General features: G+C 40.2%; 1 protein-coding gene across 1 annotated transcript; it reads left to right on the top strand.

Annotated features, from left to right (window-relative positions):
• Positions 1 to 692: 692 nt before the first annotated feature.
• On the top strand, positions 693 to 11,293 carry dusp7 (dual specificity phosphatase 7). The gene is made up of 3 exons (XM_051415776.1): positions 693 to 1,811; positions 3,588 to 4,016; positions 6,628 to 11,293. Exons 1-3 carry the CDS (start codon positions 1,403 to 1,405, stop codon positions 6,942 to 6,944), a joined length of 1,155 nt encoding a protein of 384 aa, XP_051271736.1. The 5' UTR covers positions 693 to 1,402; the 3' UTR covers positions 6,945 to 11,293.
• Positions 11,294 to 19,963: the final 8,670 nt, after the last annotated feature.

Below are 19,963 nucleotides of genomic sequence, written 5' to 3'. Positions count from 1 at the left end.
TAATATAATTGGTTCACAAGATGATTAATAAACTAATAATAAACCACTTCTTCATATACAGTTAAAATAAAAACACATTCTGTTTTAAAATATCTATTTAGTTTGGTGGAAAATAATGGTAGAGGTTAAAGGTGCCCGCAAATGTATTCATAGGGTTGATAAAAATAGAGCAGTTTGTTTGGCTGCAACAAAAGATGACAAACTGATGATATCAAAATGTATGGAAGGGGCTCCCCGGTGGCTCACCTGCCCCATGTACCGGGGATGGGTCCCATCGCGGTGGCCCGGGTCCAACTCCGGCCCGTGACCCTGTGCTGTCTGTCATCCCACTCTCTCTCCTCCTTTCCTGTCTATCTTCATCGGTCTCTATCCATTAAAGGCATAAAACCCCAACATATAATTATATATAAAATGTATATAAACGGCTGTTTTAAGTATGATTTCTTTCAGAATATTTGTTCAAGTACTTGAACACTGAAGAGGCCCTCCTATGAAATGACTAACAGTGGCCCCAAGAGACCCCTGCCTTAAAGGAAATATAAGGAGAAAAGTAATTACCTTTCAGTCTTAAAGCTGCTATATGAGGTTTACAAGAAAAAAATATTGAAGACATTCTCCATTTACAACTAAACTCATAAAAGACATGTTGCTCTGTACACATAGGCATAAAGCCTGCAGGGATGTCCAGTACCATAAAGATTTACCGTCTAAAGCTAAATGTGGCATTCAAAGTTAGACTCTACTGTACAGTCTCTCAACGAATAGTTATGAATGTCATGCAAACACTCAGCTCTGCACCTTTAAATCTCTCCGCTCCTCCCTCTCCTCAATGACAAGCCCACAGAGCCTCTTTAACGCATCCAGTGGAAATGACAAACCAGAGGCGCTACTCGGGCCAGCATGTTAAACACTAACGATAATCATGGGCTTTAGCGACAACAGCAACTCACTCTCAACTCGCATCCTAAGACACTAACAAGGCAATCTTTCGGCTCGTGTTTTTTTTTTTTTTTTTTTTTTGGTTTGTCGGTCTGCGGGACGCGCCAAAAGTTGGAGCGGGTATCGCCAAATGGACGTCGATGGACTGGAATGAAACCTCCACTTCTATCGGACTGAAGGAAGGAGGGAAAGAAACCTCTGCATGTTCAAGTTTCCTGCTCCGACCAGAGGGGCATCAGTGTGTGCGTGTTGGATGCGGGTGCGTGTGTGGAAGTGTGTGTTGGGTGCGTGTGTGTGCGCGCTCGCAGGACCAGCAGCAGCAGCAGCAGCAGCGGCGGTGGCGGCGGCGGTGGTGGTGGCCGCGGGAAGGGAAGTTTAGCGCCGTGATTTTTCTTCTTTCCCTCTATTCTGTTGTATTATTTCTCATGTCACACCAGAGGACGGGCGGATTAACGTTTCCCTGATGAAAATTAATCATCTGTGGAGAGGCTCTGTGATCGTGACTATGATGATGATGTCGAGTAAGAGCGTGGAGTGGCTGCAGGAGGAGCTGGAGTCCGGGGCCAGCTCTCTGCTGCTGCTGGACTGCAGACCCCATGAGCTGTACGAGTCCTCGCACATCGAGTCGGCCATCAACCTGGCCATCCCGGGCCTCATGCTCCGGAGGCTGAAGAAGGGCAACCTCCCCATCCGCTCCATCATCCCCAACAACGAGGATAAGGAGAAATTTGTCAAGCGGTGCAAGACGGACGTGGTGGTTCTGTACGACGAGGCGACCCCGGAGCGGCAGGAGTCCGGGCTGGGGAGCTCCGTGCTGGGGCTGCTCCTGCAAAAACTGCGGGACGACGGGTGCAAGGCTTTCTATCTGGAGGGTAAGACCAAGACACTGCTGGCTTTAAAAATCTTGAATGTCTGAATCAGTGTTGTAGTCCCTTTTTAATTCATAAAAAAAAGAACTCTGTCCTCTCAGCAGAAAGACAAATAGTTTAATTTCCCTCCGATTAAATTACCTGAGATTACAGGACATGCGGCTGTTCTTAATGTGCCATTCACACTGTTACTTTGTTTTTAAAACAGTAATCAATTAATGCTAAAACAACAATATAAATCTTATTGATTTATCGGGCCTGGGATCATTTCACTAATGGATACGTGTATTGGGATTGTGTCTTCTGAAGTCTGTTTCCAGTCATATCTGCGACAGAACGCTTGAGATTTGGGCTCTTTGACGATATTTTATGATGATAAAAAAAAGCGCCTTTTCACATGTGAATAGCCATTAGTGTAAACGTTATTACATTATTAAATAGTTTGTAGAGGTATTTAAGTGTCACAGTGTGGCGATGCTTCAAATAAACCCAACTGTTATCCTCGGACCAAAGTTAGTCTGTTATTTATTATTTATGTCTCATAAGGAGGCAGCGTAACGAAGCATACCGGGGACGATAGAGAGGCTACAATGAAACACATCAGCTCCACTCACTGAGTAGTCATAATGAACTTTGACAGAAGACTTCCTTTTAACTTACAGCCGACATAAATGACCGTCTTTATTTTATTTTCTTATCAGGGCCGAGCCTCTTAAAGCCCCCCTGCCAATGTAAAGAAACGTCAAACAATGTCTTAATATCCAGGCTACAGAGCTGTGTCAAAATATGTTTTCAATTAAATGCTGCAGAAACGGCCCGCCATGTTGTGCTCCTTCAGGAAAAGACTGGCGTTTTTTTGTTTTTTTTTTTGTGTGTGTTTTTTTTTTTTCATGAATGAACAGGGAAAGACGACGACGCACTGTGAAAAAAAAAATCCTCCAGCAGTGAAATTAAAATACATTATCATCCAATAAAACCGCATACATAGATAGATACGTGTATGAAATATGGCAGCGTTAGGAGATATAGATTGTGTTTGATTTGTAGGTAATCACAGAAATGCTTCCACCGGAGTCACAAGCCGAGCTGCCATTCACAAAAAGTCCACTGAGCTGAGTAGTGAGTGTTGTAGCAGCAGCAGAGCCGACTGTCCTGCTCTGCTGCTGATTCTCCCCAGGGCTCAGCTTTTCTCAATGGAGCACACATCTGTCCGGCATGTTTGCTTATTCACAACGACGCAAATATCACGTTTTTTTTGTCTCTCCTATTTTCTGAGTGGTTCATAAAAAGATGTGATTTAAAAAAAATAACCGCATTTTTACAAAAAGCCATTCTGTTATAAATCAATATCATGGTAGAAATAGCACATGTTACACTGTTTGTGATGCATGTGAGTTAATTCTGGTGTGAATGAAGTGATTTCATTTGGATCACATACCTAAAATTCACTTACTCTGACAAAATGTATTATTGTTTACCACCATTATTATCTTTTTAATGATCTAAATTTCATTTATTTATTTATTTGTATGCTTCTTTCTATTCTTTTCACTGCTGTTCAAACATCCAAAAGGTTAACTTCTTGTCATTCAGGTTCATGATCCACCTCTTGTATCCTGCAGACATTCAGCTGCCATTTTGTCGATGTTGCATTAAACAAGACAGAACCCAGCCCTGTGGTCATGTACAGAGCACATTCCTTATACCGCCAAGTGAAATTGATTTCTGGTCTATATCTTAATATTGACCCTTTTAACTGGTCTTTTCCTCATCCTCCAGGGGGCTTCAACAAGTTCCAGTCGGAGTACCCTGAGCACTGCGAGACCAATTTGGACTGCTCCTGTCCCAGCAGCTCCCCACCAGCCTCCGTCCTCGGCCTGGGAGGACTCCGCATCAGCTCCGACTGCTCAGACGGGGAATCTGACCGCGAGCCGGGCAGCGCCACAGAGTCTGAGGGCAGCCCGCTCCCCAACAACCAGCCAGCGTTTCCCGTCCAGATCCTGCCGTACCTTTACCTGGGCTGTGCCAAAGACTCCACCAACCTGGATGTGCTCAGCAAGTACAATATCAAGTACATCCTCAACGTGACGCCCAACCTGCCCAACATGTTTGAACACGAAGGGGACTTCAAGTACAAACAGATCCCCATCTCCGATCACTGGAGCCAGAACCTCTCTCAGTTTTTCCCCGAGGCCATTTCATTCATTGGTAAGTGAAGGTGGAGAGAACTCGCTTTATGTCTGTGTGTGTGTGTTATGTTACATCAGAGCTTTTTGTGAACAGCGGGGTTATTCTGATTATCAGTTACTCTGCTGACAGTTTTCTTGGTTAATTGTTAAGTTGAACTATTAAAAGCAGCAAAAAAGCACTAGGTTTGTTTCTTGTGTTAAGTCTATCTCACTTTTCATACATTTTAATCATAAATCATGTAAAAAAAATCTGTCTATCTTTCTGTATATAAATAGTTTTAATGGTGTGAAACAGAATTAGTTGGACACTTTCTTTAAGATTGTTTTGGTGATCTGCATTTAGACAGCCTGTATTTTACTGTTCCAGCTAAAACTAAATATAATATCCGACAATATAAAGCAAGGTTTTGAATTAAACATGGAAACAGATTCTTTGAGAATGGGGTCATACTGAAGATATTTAGCCCTCGCTTTCAGTATTTCTCATCATCCCCATTATTCCTCTGGCATCCTCATTGACTCATCAGAGAGGGAATTTACTCATTCTCTGGGAATTCAGTCAGAGTCTGTCTTAGATCTTCCAGACCCCCTAACATTTGTCTTTTATTCAAGACTAATGTCTCTGCTTAGGTGGCAGGAAGTGTGACATATGCCAGAGCACAGAGGTCGTGGCAGATTTGGGTCATGCTGACATTAAATGGTGCTGTCTGGTGGGCTGTAATGTGCAGGGATTACATCAGGTCTTTTTGGTAACAGCAGGCTAATTATGGGTGAAGGAGAGGAGCTCGGGCTGAAAAGGAGACCCAGATGTGACCATACACTGTTCTGTTGTAAACTGGGGATTCCTTAAATATCTGAATTTATTGAATTAACGTGTTCTTTGATGTAGAGACAGAATAATTTGATTGTTTCTGGCTTTTGACAGTCTGAGAAATGGATGATTCTTGTGTTATTATGTATTTAAGGCACAACTGAAGTGATGTAATGCTGCACAATCGGTGCAGAACAGATTAACTACCGGTTAGTTATTTGACTTCTGAGTCTTCCATCGTTGGGTTTGGGTCTCCTGATGCAGATTTTTTTGGCCCCTTTTTATTGTGGAAAGTGAGCAAACATCACATATAAATTTAATTTGGCATCCGCTTGGCAGCTTGAGCTCGCGAGCCAACTGACCCCAATCCTACAACAAGAGATGCAGGCAGAGAGAGTGAGGAGAGGCGGAGAGAGAGGATGAGAGAGAGAGAGAGAAGAAAGGAAAGAAGCACTTAACTCTTGCTCTAATGGCCTGTAGTGGTGGAAGTGCATGGGCTCGAAACTGATAGAAGACGGATGGATGTAGCCTGTTAATAATGTAAGATGTTTTTTTATTCAGATTTTTCTACGGACTGAGAGCTAGAAAGCAGAATGAAACATGACTTTCTGTTGTCATTGAGAGAGATCATTCTGGATTTAGAATATAATATGAAATATTTGGAAAGAAAGATCCAATTCTCTGTTCTTGTATTATGACTTTGAGTCTGTTGTGTTGTACTGTGAATCACTTGGAAGTGGGGCTGGGTGACTTTCAGTGGGATTGTAATCATAATACTATGTGATGTGATATTATGGGTTCTATACATTTATAAATAATGATTCTAATTTAGTTGTAATTAAATAGGAACAAAATACATTATTCTTTGAGTTACGAATTTGTGTTTTACACTTGAAGAATTTAGTCTCAGTCCCTGAAAACCTGGTTTGAAGCCATAATCATGAAATAGTTATGACTAAATAAGCAACGACCAAATTTAACGTTAAAAACATTTTTAGGTTTGTTTTTGTTTTTTCACACACACACACTCAAGTCTTATCAAAAAGTGATCTGGCATCACATACTCCCAACTGGGCCCTGCCAACTTCAAACCACTGTGAAAAAAAATGCAGAAATAGGTCATGTGAAATCAAAAGTGTCCAGAATTTGGCAGGAAATTGTGTTCAGTGCAGGATCTCATTGCTCATATTAACTGAGTAATATAGAGAATAGGATTTCTGAGCCTTTAAACATATGTTTTACTTTTTTTTTAAATGTGATTTAGCATATTCAGCATATTGAGATTGACAATCTGTAAATATTGTTCATTGTTCATTAGGATCCCTGTTAGTTATTACTGTAGTACTACTCTTCCTGGGGTCCATATTCAAATATACATCAAAATGAACAAATATTTATCAACCCAATAGGATTACATCACTTGTTTGCTTGTTTCCATCATAAGCCTGTCTTCAAAAATAACTTTTAGTTGTTTCTTTAAACCTTTTTTTCTAGTTTATTGAAATTGAAAGTATTGGGAGTCTGTTCCAATGAGTCCATATACATAACTGGTGTATTGTGTTGTTGGTTTCAACCATATTGTGCATTTCTACCTGAAATGGTTGGTTTTATGTCTCGTTCACATATTGATGAAAATGCAGATTAGAAGAATTCATATTCTAAGTAAAACTGTAGATGAGAAGATCTAGAGACTGTTTTCGTTCTGGCTCATTGATAATTTGAATTTGTATGACTAAAAAATCTCATTTCATCCTTTCCCCCTCTTTCCCTTTGTTCATCTTTCCTCCACTCCCGTCCTCCCCTGTCCCTCTCTCCTCAGACGAGGCGCGCTCCAAAAAGTGCGGCATCCTGGTGCACTGTCTGGCCGGGATCAGCCGCTCGGTGACGGTCACGGTGGCCTACCTGATGCAGAAGCTCAACCTGTCGCTCAACGATGCGTACGACTTCGTCAAGCGGAAAAAGTCCAACATTTCCCCCAACTTCAACTTCATGGGCCAGCTCCTGGACTTTGAGCGGACGCTGGGCCTCAACAGCCCCTGCGACAACCGCTCGACCTCCCCAACGCACGACCAGCTCTTCTTCACCACCCCGACCAATCACAATGTGTTTCAACTGGACACGCTGGAGTCCACATGAAATTTAGACGGGGGGATTGTCCCTTTTTTAAGGGGGGTCAAGGTGGTGTTGTTACCATGGTAACAAGCGGCTGAACTGGAGGGAAGCAGCCAGTTTTAATGAATGTTTTAAGCCTCCCGGTGGCTCGTTGTCTGAGAGCCTGACCATGGAGCAGTGTTGGAGGGTTAGGAGAGCTCACAGATGCCACGTTAAAAGGGGGAAAGGGTAGTTTTTTTTAACCCAGAAGGGGAACTGACAGATGGGTTTTACGGTGGCGTCTTCCTCGGAGTTGATTGAAATCGAGGGAGGAAAAAAGCCCTGATCAACTTGTCTTTTAACAGAGAACGGAGGAGACTTTACTGACTGAGAAACTGAGTGAAGGCGGCAGCAGGACAGACAGCTTCATACAAAGATAGGAACATGGAAAAATCTACAGCGCTCGATTTATGAGACAACAACATCCTCTCTGTCTTTCTGTCTCTGCTCTCGAGCTGAGCTGACTGGTGCCAAGTGGAGAATCTGGGATTTACTTGTAGAAAATCTCGCTCTACTGAATGTAGAGTTTTATAAACCAAGGAATTAACACACACACACACACACACGCATAAACAAAGTATGTATGTTTGTACTGTATGTACTGTATGTATGTTAACGTACATAGCAGAACATGTATGGGCAGTCCTTAACAAATTCAGTATGTCTATATGCATTTTTGTATATTTTTGTGTACATTTACGCACAAATCTATACCTTATATAAATATATACGCATAGAAATCTTATCTATCCAATCCAATAATGGCTTAAGAGAATGTAAAACTAAAGAAGGGGAATGGGTGTGGTGACGCCATCAAAGAGGAACGTTGTTGTGATATTCCGAGTTGTCTTCTTTTTTCTTTTCTTTTTTTGGATGTTTTGTTTCATTTTTCTTTCAGGTTTGTAATGACCTAATGCAGTTTGCACAGTGGTGTAGCCATTGACTTGTTGGCACTTGGAGCCAATGCTTGGAAGCAGGCAGATAAAGAGACATTCAGAGAAGAGGAGCGGTGAGGAGAGGCCAGTCCCAGGCTGCGACGAGTCCCGACAGCTGCACAGTGGAGTGGGGAGGGAGCAGGAACTGGGCCCCCAAGCAAAGGACGAGGTTCAGAGGGTTAGAGGGTTAGGACTAGGGCATGGGGTTAGGAATTATCAGTTGAATTGTGGTTGGGTAGATTTGACGTTTGTCAAACTGCTGTTGCAGTTCCCAGTTCCTACTTCCCTCACTATATGGCTGTTCATTCAGTTTCCTACCAAGAAGTACCAGTTTCCACCAGCTGTTTTGATTATTTTAGTCGATGTTGTTTCATTTCAGTCAAAAACTCTGAACTTCCTCATCACAGCATCTAACGGCTCTGACTTTTGTACTTGGAGGCAGAGACTTGAATGAGAGATCAGCGTTAGTGTTGGGGGATGCTAAGGCACTGTTAACATTTCTGAGCAACTTTTTTAGGCAGCTTATCTTAGCAACCTTGGGCAAGGAAGTGCCTCAACGTTCTAGTATTACCTTCTTTTTGCCTAAAAGGAAATTATTCAATTTGTTGTCTTATCTTTGGTCCCTTTTAAGACCCAGGTACAAATTTGCCAAACAAAAAAAAGGATTCTCAGATAAGGGACTGTGATTGTAACCTGGTCTTGGTGTTATTATTATGATTATGGTGTTTTGGTCTGGGACTGGCCTCAGCTACAAACTGCACTTAGCTACTTAAATAGCTTCACAACCCCTCAACTGCATTGGGGAAAACCGAAGGAAAGGGATCACCCATTTTGTCAAAGTAAAGTTTGTCTGAGTTGATTCACCCTTAAGCCTTGGGTATATTATTATATGAAAGATATATTAAACACAAATTGATATAAATATATATATTATAGAGCTAATAGTAAAGATTATTTTGTATACCTGAGCATGCTATGGTGCTGTATGCTCTCTAACAGTAGACATAACCACGGGTTGGATGTTGCTTTACCGGGAAGGAAGACGAACGATGGGGACCGTTTTTTTAACTGCTGTTGCTGCTGAACACAAGCAGTAAACAGCGTGTGGTTAAGGAGTTTTCTGAGACCCTGTTCACATGTGTAGCACCTTAACAAGAGAGCGTCCTGCTGCAGTCATTGGCCGTTTAAAGTAGGGTTCCACTGATGAGTGGAACAACACTGCAGCACTTATGGCAATGTCTGTAGCTACGTTGGGCCTCATGCAAGAACACTCTTGTATTCTCATCCTCAATCTCTTTGGCTTTTATCTGCTCGTACGAGTGTTCAAGCTCAGTCTGTAATTGTCGTAAATCACTCTTTTCCACCCGATGAATGCCACCTCTTCATTAGTACATGAACATTCACGAGTTGTGATCATTAGCATAATCAGTGCTCCACAATTGCTATAAAAGCCTACCTGTTCTGCTCAATTCGTGGGTACGTTTCATTCACAAAAATGTGACTAAAAATAGTAAAAAGCAGAATGAAAATTTTAATAAAGCTGTTTAGTGATGGACATAAAGAAGAAATGGTTTGATATGAAATCAAACCAGTGATTTTTAAAGGTGAGGTGGTCAATATAGGGAAAAACCATGTTGGTTTGCGTTGCGGTTTTATTCAAGGTTATAAATGTTAGCTGACATTGGGAACATATTTAGCCCTATAGACAAACAAGTATTTTTGGACTGGAAAAAGTAGTCCAGCACTATACCATTTTAATATCAGGAGTACCTGCACACTGGAATCACAGCTCCTTTTATAAGTTTTATTAGTGATGTTTCAGCCAACTGCAGATCTTCCTCGGGCCTGTGGTTGGTCTGAGGCTACTTCAACTGAAAGACACAAGAACAAATCTTTGTATGAGTGTTTCTTGCATGATGTCCATTATTCATAGCAAACTACAGATCAATGGTGTCAAAGTGATGTGGACGGGGTCTACACAGAAACAAAGAACTGGGTTTCAGAGGGGACAGCAGTTGAGTCTGAACAGGATTGGTTTTAGCTGGCCTTATATTATCTTTCTAACTTGTTTCTAATGCTGACTGTTCAATACTCTTTGTATCTCACTTTAGAAAAACATTGTGTAAAAAAAGAAAGAAAAAAATTAAATGTTTGTTTTATCTGTTATTTGAATCAGAACATGGTAATAAAAGACAGCGAGCTGTCTATTTACCGTGACGGGTCACACGAGGTCCTCTTTGTTACTCTGCAATATATCAAAACACCTTTTTGCAGTATTTTGTAGATCCAAGACCTCAGCATTTTTAAAATCTTCTTCTTTTGTACTATATCTATTCTATATAATTATACAAGATCCAGCTCGATATGGCTTGTGGACTGAAGTAACATTTCACCTGGGGTGTCCAAAATGTAGGGCCGGTGTGCCTGTTACCAACGTGAAAGAGGCCCTCACTAACACACGCACACACACACACACACGCACACACACACACAAACACACACACACTGCTTCACATAGTCAGAGCTATGGTTCAGCATGCCAGTTATGTTTCACAATAGACGATTACACCACCCGGCTTTAATAATTACAAGGTCTTTTTCCGTCTTGTTTTGATATAATGTGCTCTATGCTATTCCTGTGGCCTTTCAATATGAATATATATCTAAGTATATATATGTTATGAATTTATATGCAAAAGTTCCTCTCATATTATAGCATCAGAGATAAAGATAATACCACCATGCTTGAATGGATTTTCCTTGTCTGTAGTCATATCCCACTTACAATAAGAAAAACGTTGAGGATTTGATCTCTTGCACCCTAGGATTGAAATATATTTCAGTACGGAGCTTTTCTATTTAAAAGAATATGGTTGATTTCAAGCTGCTTTCTTGTGTTTTTTTGTGTCTTTGTAACAATGAAAGAGAAATCAAGTCTTTTTCTCTGTTTGTAAATTTGCCAGATCACGGGAACGGCCGTTTCTGTGTCCTTAAACTTGTAGCTACATCTTGGTGAGAATGTGCTCGGGAGGGAAAGACGTGAATGAGTGAGAGCAGAGGAGAGGTGGCGACGTTAAATACAAAGTGAAAGAAAAAGTGAATGATTTTAAAAATGTTACCTCAGTGAGGAATTTTTCAGGGATTTTTTTGACAATGCATCTTGCATCGTGTTACAGCTTCAAACACACGTTGAATAGCTGTTTTGTATTGTGCTGTAAACCGTTTTTAAAAAAGATGCAATCTGTCTGTGTATAAAAACAAGGGGCATGTTAACCGGGGCAGTTTCACCTTTCTGTCTATTGAAGGAAATACGATTGACCCTGTGTATTGTACAGTATATGGAAACAACACAAGACATGTTTATACCGCAAATAAATATTGAAATATTTTTTTCTTTAACACGTGTTTTCTTTTTTTATTTCTTGCCACAAAACTACAGCAAAATCACTTTTACGTAGTTATTACAATGAGTACAGAAGAATTATATTGGCCAACATATTGACAGTATTTGTTGTACTGTAAGGCAATGGTTCCCAGCCTGAGGGCCCGTGACCACACGATCGATCTGATGGGTCACGAGGTGATTAACATTAGCATTTGTAAGCACTATAAAAACGTATAGTAACTGGTTTACAACACACTGTAATGTAGTTGTAAACGACTATAAGGACATTTTAAGTGTCTGTTAATGTACAATTTTTGTCAACAATTATAACTTCCCTTATATTATTACTGTATTTTACTTTATTGTCATTATTTGTTTGTAGGAGTTACAGTTGTTGACAAAAACATTAACAAACACTTACAATTAGACTGTAGTGTGTTATAAGCCTTTCTATCAAAGACTGAACACTGTAACAACTGTTTCTTTTTTTCAGTTTTTTTGGTTTTGCTATGCCTAAGACTTCCCTTCATCTTGTTCCACAGTCACACACACACACACACATACACAGGGTTTGTTGCGTCTTTGCTGTGGTTTTAAGGTTTGTGTCAGTTACATATCCGATTGCTTAAACTGAAACTCTGCCACTTCCCCTTGTACGCCATTGTGCATTTTTTGTGTGCAGTGAATAAGGAACTTGTTTGTTTACCATAAACTAGATAAACACAACCCAGTTCAACCACTTTGATCACAATCGAAACCTGTTCATTGTTGCTGTTACCACATTGGTATTGCATTTCAGCACATTATTACAGAAAGTTACTTTTGGAACATATGCATATGCACTTTCTTGCTGAGAGTGAGATTGATACTACTCATTTATCTGTATGATACACACAATGAGCTAGAGCCAGCAGCCGGTTAGTTTAGCATAGCATAAAGACTGTAAACGGGGGAAAGAGCTCATCTGGCTCAGTCCAAAGGTCAGAAATTACCAAATTATCGTCAGTTTCATATATATAAAAACCAAGTGTAAAAATGACAAATTGTGGTTTTATTGGGCGTTACATGTCTCAGCTGGTTGCCTGGCAACCACTCTAGAAAAATAAATAAATAGTCAAACCGCATAAAATGGGTTTTTTACACTTTAGTGCCAAACAAACAAACTAGATAAAATGTGTTAACTGAGAGCTTTAGAGGTTCTGGTAGGTATTTTGATACCTTTAGATGGAGCCAGGCTAGCAGTTTCCCCCTGTTTACAGTCATTATGCTAAGCTAAGCTCACCTGCTGGCTCTCTTCATACCATATTCATCATCCATATATGTGAATGGTAAGAAAACAAATAAGCATAAGCACAAAATTATTTTTATGGTAATATATAACAGCATAAGTTTTTTTTTATTCTATATACTGGCAGTAACAACTCTTTCTCCTAACTGTGTGTCCATTAACTGTGCTCCCACATAACCTAAAATGCCTTTTTCTATCTCAATTAGCGGGTAATAATGGCACATGTACACATGAAAGCTGACAGTGAGGGAGAGAGAATGAGCAAAGTGAGAAAGCGAGAAGGAGGGTTGGTGGAAATAAAAAGAGCATCTTAAAGACAGTGCTGTGAGCTGAGCTGAGCCGGCTATAAATATCTCCCCCTCTTCTCTCCTTGTCTCCTCAGTGTTGCCCTCGCTTCTCTTCCATTCCTCTACAACGACTCCTCTTCATTTTTTTTATGACTTCCTCCACCGTTGCACCATCAAGTGAGCCTCATGGTAATTCCGACAGGATATTACAGTGACGGCGGAGGGGAAAAAAGGGAAATGAAGGCCCCACCCTGTTTGAAGAGATGGGGGACAGGATGATAGACACTACCAACTGATTACTCTCTGGTCTCCTGACAACATGATGACGGGTTTTCCCACACGCCCATCAACACCATGACAGTTCATGTAACAGGAAATGTTCCTGCTCTAACTTGCGGTAATTAAAACCAAGAGTTTATCATGAAGTCGGATGACTGAAGCACTTCTGTGCGCTTGAAAACACGTTTCACACTGCTCGCTGGTATCCAGAAAGGTGCATGTTGCTGTTCACAAGCTGAGAGATAATTTTAGCTCCAACAAATTCTGTTACCTCATAAAGTATTGTATCTTGGTGTGGGTTTTGGGCACGGGCCAGGTTCAGTTCTGGTTATTTACAAATGTATCTCTTTCTCTATCTGTCCGTGCCAGTCATTTACGTACGTGCATGTTATGAAATGCAAGTAAATTCAATTTCCAGTAGGAAGGACTACAGTAAGTAAAAATAGACCAGCCAATGTGTTGCATTGGCTTGACAAATATAGAAAAATAGGAAAAATATAGCATTGGGGCCTGGGCTGGTTTCAGATTTGGCTCCCAGAGGAAGCTGGGCAAAGTCTGACAAATTGCCTCAAGTTGTCACTTGAGTCAGCATCAGTTGAGTCTGAAGACTACGAGTTTAAAAAGGGAAAAATCTGTTGTAAATTGAGTTAAAAAGAAAGTTGCATTGTGGGTAATGTAGGCACCAGGTTTTCACAAGAAAGAAGATTGCATTGAATAATAATAAGACAATATCTGGTTCTACTTTATTGATTTTGGTCCTCTGTGAGTCTTACAATGTTATAGGATGGCAAAGCTAAATAAAAATCAAAAATGCAGCTTCAGGTCTCAAATTTGGCAGATGTAGTCAGGTTCAGCCGGAGTTACATCTTTAAGATGAAGGAATACAAGCTGGTTTTAGTCTCTGTTGCAGAACACTTTTCTCAATTACTGCCACATTGTTCCCTATTGTTTAAAAGGTTTAGAGAAATGAGAGAAATTTAGAGAGATTATTTACACTTCCGCTCATGATAATGCATCTACAACTGCAGTGACAGTGAGTTCAAGTTACCTCAAAGAGGGAAGTTGGGTGCTATAATTAAATAAATAAAACATGTTGGCAGTGGAAAAAAGCAATCCTCTCTGTATCAGTCTATGACCTGTACACAATAGCTGTAAAACAAGATTACACAACTAACATTGCTTATAGTCACAATCAGTCATCAATCAAGTGATGTCAACACTTTGTCCAGTGAGTGTTGGCACCTGCAGTTTCTCTACTAGAATATTTTACTGGAGAAGAAACTGTGTGACATTTTTGCAGTCTTGAAAACATTAAATAGTTGTACGTTAGCGCCATAATTTCTATGTTCTTCTCGATGTGAGCTGCTGTCATTATGCTCCCCTGAATGCAGCACAGACTTTTTTCAGTAATGGCCCATCCGCCATCTTCTTTTAATGAGATTCTCCTCATGCTCTCTGTCTGACTGACAGAACTGAAACTGGTGCAGATAAATTACATCTGACACAGCCATGACATTGACAAACAGAAGAGCTCAGGTCTAACTACATTTCCGAAAGCTCCACTGTTGGCGGCTCCTTTAATGGGCTCAAATAATTACAGTAAATAGCTGCTATGGCTGCTGCTGCTGCAGTACTTAGGCGAGCACTGTCCTCCCACTGTGAGTGGTGCTGTACTGTGATGCACTGTACTGCTCTCTCTGCTCTGTTATATAAAGAACCAGTGCAGCACTCTCTCCAGCAACGCACCACTTCAAGAGCATAATGAGAGGGGATCTGGGAGGGAGAGGAAGTGGAGGGAGGGAGGATGTGAGGCGCTAAGGAGGGAGAGGAAGGACAGATGTTCATGTTTGATCATGTTGAGACCTGCATACCTGTAAAATGGAAACTTTAAAACAGTTAGGAAATCAGACAATGCTGGCAAGCAGAGACATGCGACTGTTTCAGCTACAGGACTTATTACTTATACATTACAATACATTAGTACATACAATGTATAAAATGTCCCAATTCACACACTGTCCGTGCACATGGGGTCTCCTACATGTATTACAAGATTCAGTCTAATTGTGGGTTCACAAATTGTCAATGTTTCAGTACAGGAGCAATAGGTATCTGTCAATTGATTCTCCCAGAACACAAATGTATTTATTCAATTCTAAAGTAGAAAATAAGAGAGAGAAAGAAAACAATTACAAAACAACGACGAAACATAGAGGAGCAATTATAAAAACGGAATTAAACATGAACCCAAATAATGTCAATGTGGTTACTTGCGGTGAAGCTGCAGATTACAACTCACTGGCTTCATCCTCCCTTTCCAACCACGAGGAAGAAACTATGGTGACTGCAAAATGTGCGAAAAAAAGTCAAAAGACAGCCCCATTTAGAGCCATGTGTTTACAAATGTAACTAGTTTAGTGTGGATGTACTCTAACATTACCGTCATATTATGTTTCCGTTCAGCGAAACTGCTCCACACTCAGGCCCAGAAACAGGACATGATGTCACGTCTCTGATGGGGCCATAAATAAATATTGATCACAAACTGTAAACAGTGTATGAAAGTGACACTAGAGTTTGTGTAATATTTGTAAAAAAACTGTGAAGAAACACGTTAGAATAATAACTTAATACAGTTAATTGGTGTTTCTATTGGCTGACCGAACACATCCACTATGTCAAAGTTGAACAAAGGTGAACTCTGACACACGTACAGTCAATCATACAGGCTTCAATAGAAGTGTAATGTGACCTTTCCCTCAGACCAACAGGGCAGCCTTTATCAGTAGTGAGAACTTTAAGAGGAACTTGTTTAAGACAGTAAACAATACAGTGAGGAAGCTATAAGGGCATTGGCTTATAGGCCAACTTTATAGAGCCATTCTCAAGAGTACAGTTTGTACATCTTCAGTCAAACATAACAGCCACAAATTACAGTCCTCTGCACGTCTTTAACCATAAAGCGGGGGAAAGCAGTAAAATCAGCTGTGTGTGAAGCTGAGTGCACTTGCAGGTCAGAGGCACATTGTCAAGAAAGACACACCTCATCAGTTCACCTGGGTTTCCGGCTGGCTCATTAAACACACGCCTGAACGAACTTTGAACACAACAAATCACTGACATCACCTCAAACACAGTGACTGCTGCCACGAAAACAGAGCTCACAATAAAAAGTAGCTAATGGAAGACTTTTCCTTACAGATTTTAACCCATCGTTAAACAAAACGGATATGTGGCATTTTGGGAATAAATCCATGTCTAAGTCACATGGAGCAGCTTCACATGTGCTTCAAACACTTGGCTACAGCAGAGTGTTTTAGGCTATGAGCTAAGACACTATTTGTGTGTGTGTGTGTGTGTGTGTGTGTGTGTGTGTGTGTGTGTGTGTGTGTGTGTGTGTGTGTGGACGTGTCCTGAATATGTGTGCATGGGCAGCCACATGTGCCTATGTGAATGTTTGACTTTGATCCTGTCCTTGGTGAGCAAACATATTCAGTCTGTTCTTATCTCTTTGCCCCCCTTCGTGACGTTACCTACGAGGCCACCGTCGTGTTGCTTTAATTCTCATAATGTTGAATGTGTTTCTGATCTCTTTCATGGTCAAATATATACTTTTTGGTAACTCCACCTGTTATTTAACTGTATGTTAAAACATAATGCATGTAAGTGGGGATTTTCTGATGTGACTTTCTGGGTTATAAGTATAAAATATTTTTTATGCATTGTTGATGTGTTGTTGACATATTACCTTCTTCTAATTAAGATGTTTCTTCTTAAATTGTTAATTGCTAATTGTTATCTATTCGAATGCATTTTCATTGTGCAGGTGTTACTTTTATCATTGATACAGTCATATACGGAACAACTTAAGACTTTTTTCTTTTTCTTTTTGTTGGCAGTGAAAGAACTATAAATCATGTCTCGCTTGTTGTAGTTTTCCACTCTGACAACTGGCTCATCTAGTCTCTTTGCATCACTGAAACCTCTCTCCAAATTTCAGCCAGTGAAATATGTCATTTAGTGTAAAGTCTGGCACCCAGAGTGATAAGGATGAAGTCATAATCATGACTTCCTTTACAAGTTGTTTTACTTCACCCTCTCTGTCTCTTTCTTTCTTCTTTCCCGCTACATTTTCACTCCTCATTTTCCTCTCCTGCTCATTTTATTTATCTTAATCTTTTTTCTTTTTCTTTGTCCCTTTCTCTCTGTTTCTCTCACTTTGTCTTGATATCAATTCTTCATCTAACTGAACATTGCTGGTATCTGTATTTGACAACCTGGGAATGAAAACAGGCTGTGAAGAGTATAGAAGAAACTACAGTGGCTTCAAAATGCGACTCATTCTAAGATAATGAAAACACAATTATTCTTATATTCAGGTAATTATAAAAATATATGAATATTATATTCCATTTCTGCCAGTAGATCCTCCTAAATGTTACACACTGGACCTTTGACCTCTGGTTCCAACCTCACATTCTAAGTTGTGTTGAGATTCATAAAGAAAAAACTGCAATGTTCGTTACTCATTAGTCTCTGCTCATTACTTTAGTTTTATGTTACTTTCTAAGAGTACCAGTCTTTACCACTAATTGCTGATCTTGCTTAGAATTTAGTTGAAGAATGGCTTCTACATATCACAGTGTCATTTCAAGTCTTTTATTTTGTACTTCTCGGTGTTACTGCTTTTCACCTGGTCAACTCAGCATGTTTATTAGGAGTTGAGACTTTCTCAGTATTGTTACAACAGGACTAGTTTCTTCTGCCAAGTTTCTGTTGTTTTATCCACATTTGTTTGTGTTTGTGTTATGGTTCAGTGCCACCTCACCCTTTCCCCATGTTTTCGCCCCGTGTCTTGTCTGTCACTACAACACTGTTTGTGCTGTGTTGTATGTGTCTGTGCTTGGTGTAGATTCCTGGTTCCTCTCTCTTTAACCAGACACACCTGTAGCTGAAAATCTAATCAACACCCGAGACCTGTGCTGTATTTAACCCCGCTTACTTACTCATCCAGACTCTGCCAGATCATTCAGTCTGCAATGTGGTCAGACAACAGATCCTATATGGTCAACCTCTGATATTCAGCCTTCCTTCCGGTTTCTGCTCCTGTGATTTTCCTTTGCCCCAGATTAGCCACATCTACCTGCCCAGTTTGCTCTGGAGAACTACCAGACTACAAACCATGCAGCACCCTTTATGTTTAATATAAATTCTTAACCATTTTCTTGGGTGTTTTTTTGCATTTTGGTCCGAATGGAATCTGTGATAACAGTTTGCTGTCAAGGACAAGTGATTCTGCACAATTTTATGGAGATATTTCTACACTTTATGTTGCACAAATTTAAAATAAGAAGCATCCAGCTTCCTTTGTCACTGGAATAAATGCAGATCCAGATCCATACATACAACTTGTTTACCATTTTCAGACTTTATTTTTTGTCAACCCCCTTTAAACGTGTATCACATTATTTGTCACGTATATTCACTCGTGTGATAAAATGATATAACCAGTAATTTTTCAGCCAACAGGTTACATGTACCCATAAAATAATCAGTGATCAGACATGGCCTCTACTCTTAATTCATTAATGATTAATGAAACGCTGCAATGTGCTCCCCAGAGTCGGATTAGTACACCATTAGCACGTTGACTTCTTTAAACTGCCTCATCGTCTCGGGAGCACCTCACTGGTGTTAGACCATCTCAGTGCTCGTCTTTCACCCCGGCTGCTCCTCCGAGACAAACGGTTAGATTAGAAATTATTGCCGGATGTGAGACAGGCACCAGGCACTCACAGGGACGAGCTCTGCATCCGGATGATATTAACCTCCGAAAGAACACCTACATTTGTACACTGCTCAAATATCCGGCCCTGATGCTCCATTACAGTTTCAAGTAGTTCAGTTTTAATCCTCAAGATTTCGTACATATAAAACCACAATTTTGTTACAATTAAGTGCATTATTTCAGTAATAGGCCCTAAGTATACTTAGATCCTCTAATTGCCTCTCTGTATTGTAGTTTTCATTGTTACTTGCGAAGTCTTTCCTTTTCCCACGAATTACCGCACAAAGGATTCACAGTAAACTATTCATGTACTGAGTTTAATTAGGAAGAAAGATCAACCACGGTGAGGTGAAATTGTTCACTTACAGGTGTCACCAAATTAACCAGGATAGTCTGGTATAACTTTTTATACTACTTACAGTAAATCCATGAAAAGGCCAAAACCAGCTATGTGTTAGTAACCTTGCTAGGTAGACGGATTTGCAAGATTATATGAGAATCCATCTTGCCAGGCTTCAAACTATGCGCATGTGTTCAACAACTTCCCAGATGGTGTAACAAACCTCCGGCACAGTCAGGTTTATGTCTTTCTGTCTGTCTGTGGCTCTGAGCCCAAAGCCCATTGGTTCCAACTGAAGATGTAAGTAAATTGCTCATTAAAATGGTTGGTCATTTTTAGCTAATGATACTCAGACAGGAGTAAATTATGCATTTGTTGGGGATTATTTTTAGCAGAGGATTACTACACATTTGGTGTGCTAGTGGGTGTTTACAGAGGCATACTGATGTTTTTTAAGAGTTTTTGGACAATGGAGGGCACAGAAGAAAAAGATCGGGTTTAGTTGGATCAATTCATTTTTGGTTGTGTTCGTGTGGGATTAGTTGACAATGAGAGAAATACAGAATATCACCTTATTATATCCTTAAAGGACTAAAACAATTCAAAACTTCAATTAGTGGAGTAATAATAATGAGTTTCTTGTGTAATAATTGTTATTGCTTTATTCTCACTCTAGATTAAAATACACCACTGAGGCAGCAT

The sequence above is a fragment of the Dicentrarchus labrax genome, unplaced genomic scaffold, assembly GCF_905237075.1.
Source record: "Dicentrarchus labrax unplaced genomic scaffold, dlabrax2021, whole genome shotgun sequence".
Lineage (NCBI taxonomy): Eukaryota > Metazoa > Chordata > Actinopteri > Moronidae > Dicentrarchus > Dicentrarchus labrax.
This window is presented reverse-complemented; position numbering and strand designations above follow the sequence as displayed.